Source organism: Melopsittacus undulatus, chromosome 7 (assembly GCF_012275295.1).
Source record: "Melopsittacus undulatus isolate bMelUnd1 chromosome 7, bMelUnd1.mat.Z, whole genome shotgun sequence".
In the NCBI taxonomy this organism is placed as follows: domain Eukaryota; kingdom Metazoa; phylum Chordata; class Aves; order Psittaciformes; family Psittaculidae; genus Melopsittacus; species Melopsittacus undulatus.
The window spans coordinates 19,096,143-19,108,919 of NC_047533.1; the positions used below are offsets into that span (position 1 = coordinate 19,096,143).

Genomic DNA, 12,777 nt, shown 5'->3' on the forward strand with positions numbered 1-12,777 from the left:
GCCTCCATCAGCCCCTGCACTTTCACAACACAGTGCTTACACTGCTATATTTTACTGAGGAAATGAGGTCACCCAAGACTCACAGAGTCCTAAATGCAAATGCCTGTTACTGTAGAGTAATGCAGAAAACCAGGAACAACCTCAACCCCAGTGTGACTGGAGAGCAAAGCAGCCTGAACAGCCTTGTCATGCAGGACACACAGCCAGGATATGGTTGTGCACATGGCCATGTAGCAAGACCCATAGCACAGGATTTCAGCCAAGGAATTCTGTTGTCTGCATCCAGCACAGGGGTAAGGAAGAGAGACAAGAGCTGCATGACCACCCCATATGTGCAAATAATGTCAACACTGCTGCAGAGGAACAAAACTGTAGCAGACAGTGGGGAGAGCAAAGTTGAAGTCACCTTATCATTTGAAAAACCTCACGCCTGAGCAATAAAGGAGCAAAACCAAATCATAGAATCATAGAATAGTTAGGGTTGGAAAGGACCTTAAGAGCATCTAGTTCCAATCCCCCTGACATGGGCAGGGACACCTCACACTAAACCATGTCACCCAAGGCTCTGTCCAACCTGGCATTGAACACTGCCAGGGATGGAGCATTCACTACCTCCCTGGGCAACCAATTCCAGTACCTCATCACCCTAACAGTAAAGAATTTCTTCCTTATATCCAATCTAAATTTCCTCTGTTTAAGTTTCAGCCCATTATCCCTTGTCCTATCACTACAGTCCCTAATGAATAGTCCCTCCCCAGCATCCCTGTAGGCCCCCTTCAGATACTGGAAGGCTGCTATGAGGTCTCCACGCAGCCTTCTCTTCTCCAGGCTGAACAGACCCAACTTTCTCATGCTGTCTTCATACAGGAGGTGCTCCAGTCCCCTGATCATCCTCGTGGCCCTCTTCTGGACTTGTTCCGACAGTTCCATGTCCTTTTTAAGTTGAGGACACCAGAACTGCACACAAGACTCCAAGTGAGGTCTCACGAGAGCAGAGCAGAGGGGCAGGATCACCTCCTTTGACCTGCTGGTCACACTTCTTTTGATGCAGCCCAGGATATGGTTGGCTTTCTACAAAACCTGTGGAATTCTGCCTTCACACAGGACTGGGATAAGGCCTGAAGTCAGCCTAGTGCCTTCGCAGGCTCCGGAGCTACAGCTCCTCTACTCCACATGGGTTTCAGACCTATTTAAACCTTCTCCAAACAATTCCAATGAGCACTTTGCAGCTCCCAACTGCAGCTGTGGCACTGCCAGCCACACACTGGCTTAGGAGGCAGCAGCACCCAAGCCTCCTCTGCAATGGGCCTACCTCACTGAAGGTGGGATGCAGAAGTGGGTGCAGCTGCAGAAATACAAAGAAGCAGTGTGCAGAAAACCAAAGCTGTAAGGTAAAAAGCAGAAGGAAAAGACACAGCATCCCCCCAGATAAAAAAAAAACTGGTAAGCTAACAAAGAAGAAAGGAGGAACAGTTAGAAGGGTGAAAAGATTTATCATTAAAAAAATACCCTGCTTTTCCCGATGTGTTTATTTTGGGAACACAGTCATTGTGCATGTACAGCTTATCTCTGCAGCTCAGAGAAAAGTATAGATCAGCTCTCTGCTGTCACCTCCACTGACAGACAGCTGCTGCTGCAGCAGAGTGACAGCTGAAAAGCCGCGCCATTGATTCCAATAGGTCTTGCTCCATTGCAGCTAAGGAGAGGCTTGTGCTCATTCTGCTTTTATTGAAGTGATTTCTTCTAATTGCCTACTTAACACCTTAAAAAATACCAGGAGATATAGGTCAGTGCTCCATAAGCTGATGCTGGGGTAATGTTTTCAGGTACAAATGAAGATTTGCTTATGCTCAACACAAAGGCTGCAGAGAAAAAAATTAATGATGTTATCAGGTAAAGCAGGTGTTGTGGTCACACCACCAAGGTCACTGGCATTAACAAAACACCCTGAAAACACAACTGTGGCATGTTCCCAGCAAAGTGCTGGAGTGCTTCTTCTTTTTTTTTTTCTTTCTTTCTTTCTTTCTTTCTTTCTTTCTTTCTTTCTTTCTTTCTTTCTTTCTTTCTTTCTTTCTTTCTTTTTCTTTCTTTCTTCTTTCTTTCTTTCTTTCTTTCTTTCTTTCTTTCTTTCTTTCTTTCTTTCTTTCTTTCTTCCTTCCTTTTTCTTTCTTTCTTTCTTTCTTTCTTTCTTTCTTTCTTTCTTTCTTTCTTTCTTTCTTTCTTCCTTCCTTTTTCTTTCTTTCTTCCTTCCTTTTTCTTTCTTTCTTTCTTCCTTCCTTTTTCTTTCTTTCTTTTCTTTCTTTCTTTTTCTTTCTTTCTTTCTTTCTTTCTTTCTTTCTTTCTTTTTCTTCCTTCCCTCCTTCCCTCCATCCCTCCCTCCCTCCCTTCCTCCCTTCCTTCCCTCCTTCCCTCCTTCCCTCCCTCCCTCCCTCCCTCCTTCCCTCCTTCCCTCCTTCCCTCCCTCCCTCCCTCCCTCCCTCCCTCCCTCCCTCCCTCCCTCCCTCCCTCCTTCCTTTTTCTTTTCTCCTTCCTTCCTTCCTTCCTTCCTTCCTTCCTTCCTTCCTTCCTTCCTTCCTTCCTTCCTTCCTTCCTTCCTTCCTTCCTTCCTTCCTTCCTTCCTTCCTTCCTTCCTTCCTTCCTTCCTTCCTTCCTTCCTTCCTTCCTTCCTTCCTTCCTTCCTTCCTTCCTTCCTTCCTTCCTTCCTTCCTTCCTTCCTTCCTTCCTTCCTTCCTTCCTTCCTTCCTTCCTTCCTTCCTTCCTTCCTTCCTTCCTTCCTTCCTTCCTTCCTTCCTTCCTTCCTTCCTTCCTTCCTTCCTTCCTTCCTTCCTTCCTTCCTTCCTTCCTTCCTTCCTTCCTTCCTTCCTTCCTTCCTTCCTTCCTTCCTTCCTTCCTTCCTTCCTTCCTTCCTTCCTTCCTTCCTTCCTTCCTTCCTTCCTTCCTTCCTTCCTTCCTTCCTTCCTTCCTTCCTTCCTTCCTTCCTTCCTTCCTTCCTTCCTTCCTTCCTTCCTTCCTTCCTTCCTTCCTTCCTTCCTTCCTTCCTTCCTTCCTTCCTTCCTTCCTTCCTTCCTTCCTTCCTTCCTTCCTTCCTTCCTTCCTTCCTTCCTTCCTTCCTTCCTTCCTTCCTTCCTTCCTTCCTTCCTTCCTTCCTTCCTTCCTTCCTTCCTTCCTTCCTTCCTTCCTTCCTTCCTTCCTTCCTTCCTTCCTTCCTTCCTTCCTTCCTTCCTTCCTTCCTTCCTTCCTTCCTTCCTTCCTTCCTTCCTTCCTTCCTTCCTTCCTTCCTTCCTTCCTTCCTTCCTTCCTTCCTTCCTTCCTTCCTTCCTTCCTTCCTTCCTTCCTTCCTTCCTTCCTTCCTTCCTTCCTTCCTTCCTTCCTTCCTTCCTTCCTTCCTTCCTTCCTTCCTTCCTTCTTTCTTTCAACATGCTCAGCCTCCAGGGGAGAAAATGTGATGCACTAACACTCACAAACAGCTGTTAATGGCAGAGCATTGTGGACAGGAGAAGGATGTTTGACCTACCAGTACTTTGAAGAAAGATGTAAACAACTGGCTTGATTCCCCACTGCCTTGCCCCTACTATGGCCTCCTATGCGTGCCAAGTAAATGCAGCATATATGCTAAATGCTCTAGCAAGGAAAGAGCTGAGTTTTACCACCACTTGCACAGATGCAAAAATCTATACAAAATGCAAGGTAGGGGAAAATTAGGGCCTGGAAATGCAGGAAGAGTGGCTTAGGCAACAACAAAGTGAACAAGGAGACTCAGAAATGCAGTTATATAGAGACTAAGTGAAAATAGCATCTTTTAACTGCACTAAGTGGTGCCCCAGGAGTCTTGTGAGTCACAGCTACTTGCTTCTGTGACAGAAACACATTGTTATTGCCTCTTCCCAAGCTTGGTGCAGAGCCATTGCATCTAGCAAAGAAAACTACAACAACCTCCTGGATCCGCAGACCGAACCATCCCTCGCCAGCTGCACAGGTCACTTCTGCCTAGTGTACACCTGCAGAAGGGACATGCAGCCCCTGTCTCACCCAGCCAAGCAACAGCATTTCATTATTGGGAGCACAGGGCACAGCACCACTGGCTGAAACCCTCAGCCCTACTCCACTCCATTAGCAAACCCACACATGCCTTACAGCCTTGCCGAAGGCAGCAGTAGTGTTTCACCCACCACAACTTTTAATAGTGATAAAGGTGTGTGAGCAATAAAGAAGTGCTTGTCCTGCCAACCTCAGTGTGAACAGAGGGCAAAAACTATCTACCTGAAAATGAGTGTGTGGATCCAGAAGTCACTGCTTGAAATCACCACAAGGCACCGTAAAGAGTGTGTGTAGCCTGCAAAAACCTCCAGCAGCCACAACAGGTTGTTTCTGAACATACAGTCACTGAGAAATATCTCATTTCAAAAGGCCTTGGAGCCAGTGAGGCTGAAATGCCCAAGCATGCCTTCAGCGAGGGGCCTAACAAAACCACCTACTGCTGGAAGACCAACATGATGAGTCTTTTCTGAAACCCGAAGGGCTGCTCTGGCAGAGATTTAACATTCAGCTGGAATTTTTACAAACAAAACCAAAGAGAAAACCAGAGTGTGACTCTTTGTGCATGGATATATGCTTGAGTCTTAACAGCATCGGTTACATCATTACTGAAAAGTAGTTTTACATTCAAATCCATTTACTGATGATAAACCCTTCAACAAAATCCACCTGTGGCATGCACACTTGCACCTACTGCCTTTGTGTGCTCCAGCTGACTTCCTGCATGTGCAGTTCTGCATTGTTGGTACAGCAATATACTGGTAATGTCCTTCCCCCTGCCTACCCTTCTTCGGATGCACTAGTACAGCAGAGGCTGCTGAAAGAGCCACCCAACATTACTCAGTGGGGTGAGGGGAGAATAGAGTGCTGGAAAGGAATACTATTAGAGGGCAGGCTACTACTGCATAAAATGAGAGCTGTGTTTTGACAGTATTCTCTGATGCTTGCACTGTACAGCAGGTCAAGACTTTACTATGTGCACTTGGATCCTGCTGGAGACGCAGGACCACCTCAGCTGCATGGCAAGCATTTCAGGCAAATTCTATTTTTATAAACTTTCTAGACACTTTCTTCATCTTCCATTTAAAGATGTATTTTTAACTGTATCCTATGCTCCTCCACCCACTAAGCCATTTGCAATTCCCCTGCTATTGAAATAGATGCTGTATAGAATGTGAAGCCAGAATCTGTATTGTAGCTTCACTACAGAGGAATCCAGAATATGACAATAAGACTAGTAGTAATCTTACTTATTGTATAGACTCTTTAATTGAGAGTCTATAGAACATGTTGCAGATATTTTAAAAGATGCTGCTATTTAGTTATGTTTGACGGTTTCTTCTTTCCTCAATAGCCGCATTCCTCATTTGACATATTACAGACCAAACTAAGCACTCTTAGTTCTGCAGTTCCTCAGACTTGAGAATCCTATGTACAGGATTAACAGCTCAGCAGTATTTGTGTCTGCAAACTAGTTCTACTTGTCATATCTGCTTGGTGGCTGAATATCACAGCAAAGAGAGAACACATCCCCTGCTTGGGCACCAAATTCTCCTCCTGCAGCCAGACCTCACGAATGCATTCACAGTCCATCAGCTGCACCTCCAGAACAGCACACCCTGTCCCAATGCCTGCAGAGGTACAACTGCATGAATTCAGTTCAGAAACAATTTAGGCAAGTGATGAGAATGGCTGCAAACATTTTGTTCAAGAGTTTACACAGCAATATGAACTTTATACATAGCAAAAGCCAAACACACATAACCAATCTATAAACCTTCCAAAATGCTGGAGGCTTTGTTCCTTTCCCCTGTCTTTTGGCCACATGCTACTCTGGTACACTTTGATCAGAAGCAGTGCACCTACAAAGCAGCTTTTGGAGAGAACAGATCAGTAAAAATGCTACATGTTCATGTGTAATTCCCAGTGAAGTGGTGTGGGATACCTAGAAGATTAATAACACACACATCTCTGTTGCTGCCATGTTATTTGTACAAGATCAACCTCCCCCCCCAGCCAGTAGTAAGTGTAAGATGATGGCCTAATGTTTGCAGCAATTTGAGAACAACTAATAGGAAGGGTATCATCCAGCTGAAAACAGTGCATTCTTTCTATTCACACTAGGTCAAACCCCAAGCAGTTACAGTTTTGCTACAGCTGACTCAGACCGAATTTGAATTCAGCATCTAAAGGCAAATTAAATTTCACCATCCACACTAAGGAAGCAATTCAGCTTCTGAACTGGATCAGCTTTGATGCTGTGGTAAAGAATTTCATTGAAATTCTTTATTGCTATGATGAAAGACTCCTGTTCAGCAGCAGATAGAATTATCACACCAATCTTAATTAGATCCTGAACTTGACTTTAGGATCCCCAGAGGAGTATTGAAAGCTTGGTCCACTTACACTGAACTTGGTCCAGAACACTGAAGCTTATCCATCAAGATAAATATATTACTAGTTCTTTGATACGACAGATGCTTGATGAGTAATAGAGCAAATGCCTTTTTAACTATGATTTTTAAAAAGAATTATTAAGCTGCAGTAAAGTGTATGCTGTTATCTTTGAGGGAAAAAAGTATACATAAAAAAATTATTACAGAGCACACAGAGCACATTTTTCCAAGCTGGTTTCAGAATTAAAAACATTTGAGGAAAGGTTCTCTCTGTGGAGAGTCACTTCGTAACCAATTCAAGCTTTTAAATAGCTATTGTTTAAGAAAACTGTCAGCTACAGAAATTGTTTTTCTTCAGATTCCAAACCCTGTCAGGCCAGGTTGATTAAAATGTTGCACTTAAAAAAGAAAAAGGAAACAAAAAGAAGCAACCTAATCACCTCTTATAAAAGTGAAAACAGCAACTCAATTTTTAAAGCTTCATGAACAAAAGCTATAGCCTATCTATCATTCACATATGGATTCATGTAATGATTCTTCAATTAGAATTATTATCTATACAGCAGCTGAAGACTGAGAACTGCTGATACACTGCAGATGGGAACATTTGCTAGTCTCTGGGCTCCAGCCTTTCTGAAAAAATGATGATCGCACAATATAGATTGCTCAGTTTATATGTGTATTAAGCTGCAATGCCAGCATTTACATTTGCAACATTTGATTTTTGCTTTCTTAGGCTCAAGAGAATTTGCTACATCTGGTAGATTTTATTTGCTTTGTATCTTAGGCAATCATTACGCACAAAGTGCAATAGACAGTATTAATGCTCAAACAGCCCTGCATTTTGTTCATTATCTTACATACTATGAAACAAGTAAACCAAGAGTGGGCCTGTGAGATGGGCCATTCCGTGTCAGTTTGCCTGCACTATATTATTCCAGTGCTATTTTTATAAGGCACATCCATCTGCTCCTTCATTTCTTCCACCTATATAGATCCATACAACATAAGATGCAATATTACAGGGAAAGGAAAGCATCTCACAGAACAGTTACAGGCACCATGAGGGGGGGAAAGTCACTGTGGTGATTCAGACTACAGCAGTTTGAGGGGTCCTTGCCTATTCATGCACCCTGCCCCACTGTCAAAGGTTACTGTCTTCAGTAAGCAAGTAGCTGTAGAACATATGTTCTGAAGAAGCAGAATGGGAGATGTGCTAGATCTTCAGCCACTACTTCTCATGCTTACAATGCTCCGACACCCCCCATTTCAGGATCTATTAATTTTGCTACCTCTGCTACAGGGCAGTAACTTAGAGCAGCAGACTAGGTAGCAAGAATGGTAACCCCCTAAACTTACCTTTCTAAATCCTCAGCTCTTCTGGAGTGTTTCAAGTGCCTGCCCATTCCTATTCCATAGCTGGAAAGCACATACTGTGACTAGAAGATCACAGAGATAGGTGCTATATGAACAGTAGCTGTGAGATAGCTCTACTGAATGTGCATCTGTTCTTGGCGTTAACACTAGAGGTTCTTGCTGTGTGAACCCCAGCCATGTTCTGAAGCCCAGGGAGTTTTCCTAGGTGTCTCACTACTAATATGGATGCTGGAGACAGCAGGTACTCATGGAGACTGAAGTATGTGGAAGCCTTTATTGACACATGCCTATATAGAGATTAGGAAAAGAGTTGCACAGTTAATGAACAGGTTTCTTACTTCACTGCACAACCTTTGAAGGATCTTCATAGAAGGCAAATACTGTTAATGTATTTGTTTTACTCTACCTAGGTTTGGCAAACCTATCCCCATGTTACTACCATCTTTCATAGTACTACTTTTAGTGAGAGAGAACTGGCAGAGTCATGAAATCTCCCCGTATCTGTTATACAAAGGAAATGAAAACTCTGCTCATGGGTGTATGTTCCAGTGTTATTTCACTACTTTATTACAGCTACTGGTGAATCGAGAGTGATTTATGCTTTTCCTTGAAAAATATTTCTATCGTGTACTGAGTCTCCTGTTTCAAATATGACAGAAATAGCCAAGTCTTCTCCATTTATTTAAAAGTATATTGCCATTTGAATCAAAATTTAATTATATTTATAGTGACATTATATACTGCTTCTGTCTCTAAAAATGAGAATTAATTAAAACTGAAGGCATTTACAGGGACAAAGCAAGCAAACAAAACTGCAAACTGGTACAACAGTTTAGCAAAGTAATATAAATACGAATATTTAGTTCAACACTATGGTGGAGCACATTTCTCAAAATACTTCCAATTTCCTGACTTCAGGTGACCAAGATTTGTGAAGAAATTTAATGACACACAAATTAATTTATCTTTACATTAAAATAATCATATTAAATTATTTGTTTAAATAACAAAAAGGTTTAAAAGGTCAAAATAGAAACAAACCATTTAATTCTTTTCCTGGATACTTGTTTATGGAGATTTTTTGAAATTTTCAGCTTTGATTTCAAATGTGAAACACTTCAAAAGACCGGAAATCACTACCTGAGAAAGGAGTTCAATCTATAGTAGAAGTGAGTGGATTATTTGCTACCGACAACTTATTAGAGACCGTAAAAGGGAGAGGTTTCTTCCTCTCAGAGAGGGTAACTGCTGTCTTCTTTATTTGTTTTCTGGATATCATCCATCAAATGCTTATTTTAGCTGCTACTGTGCACCTCCCTAAACTCTTGTTACAACAGTTCTAATGTTTGTGTTCTGGGACTAGTCATCTAGATCAGTAATTTCTACTCATTTAGGAACAGAACAGTGATATCAAAAACCAGGAAGAAAGGTATCACTAAGGCATTGTGGTTTTCACTGGCTGAAGACTGAGGCAGTGAGATGCAGTGAGATTGCTCTCAAGCTTGTGCAAAAGTTTTACTTACTGGAAAAGCTGAGGTATAACATGATCTCAAATTAAACAGAAAAAAGGTGGCGGGAAGAGTGAGAGGGAGAAAGGAAAGAAAAATACATTTACACCTCCTTATAGCCACAAGGACTCAGTGGCCAGGTTATATTACATTTCTCCTAGGATGTGTTTGCACAGCAAGTAACAACTGTGACTGTAGTCCGGGGAGCCATACCTTCACAAGATTAAGCAATCTAACATGTAACTGTAGTAATAACCATGTAGAACCAGCAGTTCAATTTAAGCTCAAGATACAATGGACCTCACTAAGTGAGAGAACCTTCATGACAATTACTATATCATTAACTTCTGCATACTAACATCACCTCTTGTGTCAATTCATTTGAACACGCTGGACATACAATCCTTTTAAGAGCACCAAGATTTTGATTAAGCAACTTACAGAGAGAGCTCTGAAGGATACATGTCTCAGATCCCACCAAACAAAGTAACATGAATACTTCCTGACATTTAGAACTCATTAATTGTGGTATCCCAAGTATCACTATATTACAGACAAAGGAAATGTCTTTGAACACGAGGCTCACTTTGAACAGAAAATGACAAATTACATACAATGTAGTAACTGCATTTAAGAATAACTAGTTTTACTACCTTTGCAAGCTACAGCACTGTCATCCCAGGGATATGGAACCTTTGTTTCAGGAACAGACTCTGAGTCTACTGTCTGCTTAATTAATTGAAATCAGCAACTGCACACAGACACAGGAGCAACAGTGCCAAATGGCACGAGGCACTTCAAAAGTGGAAGTCTATAAATTCTAACAATGATGGACTAAAAATGCCAAAATACCCTCAGATATCACTGGCTGTTGAAACAGCCGCATTAATCCCACAAGGCATTCCTGCTTTTCAGTGGGTCTCTGATCTGATCACCCTACCAAAGAAAAAATACAAAAAAAATAAAAAGATAAAAAAACCCAAATCTGTACCTCTCCACTCCACAACACCTTACTTTCATTATCAGAATTCCTGTGGGTTATTGAAGTATGCAAATGCTTCCAAGAGCTGAGTGCTGACAGGATATGAGGTATTCTAGGTTTTTCTCTGCCACTGAGGGCTGCTTTGTTCAATGTAGTTCATGAGCTGAGAACACCTGAAAAACACCACTATTTCAACTCCACCACTTCCTCAAGCAGTTTTAACACTGTATTCATTAAGGACTATCCCAACACTTAAGTAAGTCTGAAAAATGAAACTTAAAAAGTGTGCTGACTCAAAACAAAGATATTTTGAGAGCAATTAAATGTTTTTTGCTGGATGGTCTACACCTAGGAAGGAATTCAGCAATTGCTGCAGAAAATCTTGTTAATCAAAAAACATGTAAATAAGCATTCTGTGATTTGCTGAACACTGGTCCAGTCACCCATAGGCTGAAGGGTCAGCTCAAGGTATTTATGAATGTAAAGCTTTACTTTGGCAGATACTAAGCACATTTATATGCTGCAAAAAACTTGTGTCTCACCCTCTTAGAGAATCTCCTCCTTTTTAAAGCTGAGTTTCACCCAACTTTTTGTTGTTGTTGTTTTCAGACCAGGAATAAATTTTATGCACTGCAAATTCACAGTGCTAATCCATTACAAACCTGACGTACTTCAAACAAGAGCATATTTTCCTGTGTTACTAAATAAGTATCTTCTACTCTTCAAGTTGTTCTGTGCCTGTATCAGAATTACTTGTTTCATTTACAGTGTTTTCTTTCTTTCCTTCTTTTCTAGAAGTCTTCAAACACTTGTCGAGTCTTTTTAGGAATACATCTACATCTTGCTTTTTTATTCCAATTGCTGAGGCAGCGTTGAGGTAAGCACAGGGATAGTCATTTGCATGTGACATAAAGCCTTTGAAAGTGTAGTTATTCACTGTTTGTACAGACCCACAGGGAACAACCCTGAAACAAACAAAAATGTGATTCAGTTAAAGATGCCTTGGATAGCTTATGTGATACATGATGATGGACACATTTTCACAAGTTCCTATACAGTGTAGTATCTGTTAACTGTAAACATATCAATGTAAGCAAGCTTACATTAGGCATTCTCCAAATTAGTGCCCAAGCATCACTGTGAATTGACAGTAGCAGTAGATCCTGACTTAGCTCAAGTCTGTATGCATATGTGCATGCACCTTCCACTCTTCAGTTAAATTAAGGTCTTTGGTACTGGTATTTATGAACTTCCCAGTGTAGAGGGGTAAGACACACCTGCAGCAAACTTTCCTATTCCATAACATGCTCTAACTAACTATCTGAGCCGCTCTGGTCTCTGACCTGCATCAGTTCACTGCTCCTTAGGCAATCCAGTGACCCTGAGCTCCTTGGGATCATCATACTGAGACCAGCTTTAGTGCAGACATCTGCTTGGCAGTCCAAAATGTCTGAGTTCAAGTGATTCAGAGCACTCAGGATCCCAGCTTTATCCCACTCCTTCCTCTCTATCAGATCTTTTTCCCCAGCCTATAATGTTAACCTCACATTCATTCTTTCCCTTGTAGCAGATACTCTTTGCCACCGCTTTTACCTCTTCCTCATACTAAGAGCCTCTACCTATTACACCCTATTTCTCAGAACTTCCAGTACATATTAATTTCCTGATAAATCAAGACACTAATCCACATCTTTACTTGTTAAAGGAACAACTTGCCTTGTGGCTATAGTTAAAGCCTACACAAGAAGTTAACACCAATCAACCGATAAGAATTTACTACCTCTACAGAGACATTCCCTGCGGTTCATAAAAGAAACTGCATTCAGACAAATACCACTAGGATTAGCAAATCCTTCCTCTGTCCAAGTGCTCTGCCCACAAGTTATGCAAAAACCTGTATGCTACCAAAGTAGGTAGTGGATATTTCTACCACTGACATTCAGCACAACACTTAAAATCTGTTGAAATGCCAGGTCAAACTGTATATACTACAAAAGAATTAGTTGGTTTACATCAAAAAAGGAAAAACCTGAAAGACATATTTGTATCAGACAAAGAATTGGAGAGATTTAACTTCCAAAATTGAATTTCTTGAATAATTTCAGCCAAAGATAGTGAAATAGCAGAACAAGGCACAGTTAGGCAAATTAAAAAGAACATCTAACTACAGTACATATAGATTTACTGTCATTCATTTGTGCAGAAAGTGGAATAATCCAAGCTAATGAAGCATACCTTCAGATGTGGAAATGCTCAGCTCTGCTACAAAAAAATGACATTAAGTCTATGGTAGAAGTTAGCATGGCAGCAGTAATATTCAGATTAAGGAATCCTGCCAAAACAAATTTTAAATCATTCTCTTCTTCTAAAAGGTTTAAACCAAAACCATTAAAAATTATTTGGCTTGCATCTCCATGTACCAGTGTCTGTAAGAATAATTTCATCTCAGATTGGCTCAGGTTGCAGACGTTTTTTATTT

At 41.3% G+C, this 12,777-nt stretch overlaps 1 protein-coding gene across 1 annotated transcript in view; it reads right to left on the reverse strand.

Moving 5' to 3' along the window:
• Positions 1-7,178: 7,178 nt before the first annotated feature.
• SEPSECS (Sep (O-phosphoserine) tRNA:Sec (selenocysteine) tRNA synthase) overlaps positions 7,179-12,777 on the reverse strand; it is a 28,384-nt gene continuing 22,785 nt past the window's right edge. Inside the window, exon 11 of the mRNA XM_005142879.3 lies at positions 7,179-11,263. Coding sequence (XP_005142936.2) covers positions 11,014-11,263 — 250 coding nt within the window. The 3' untranslated portion in view covers positions 7,179-11,013. The remainder of the gene's footprint in view (positions 11,264-12,777) is intronic.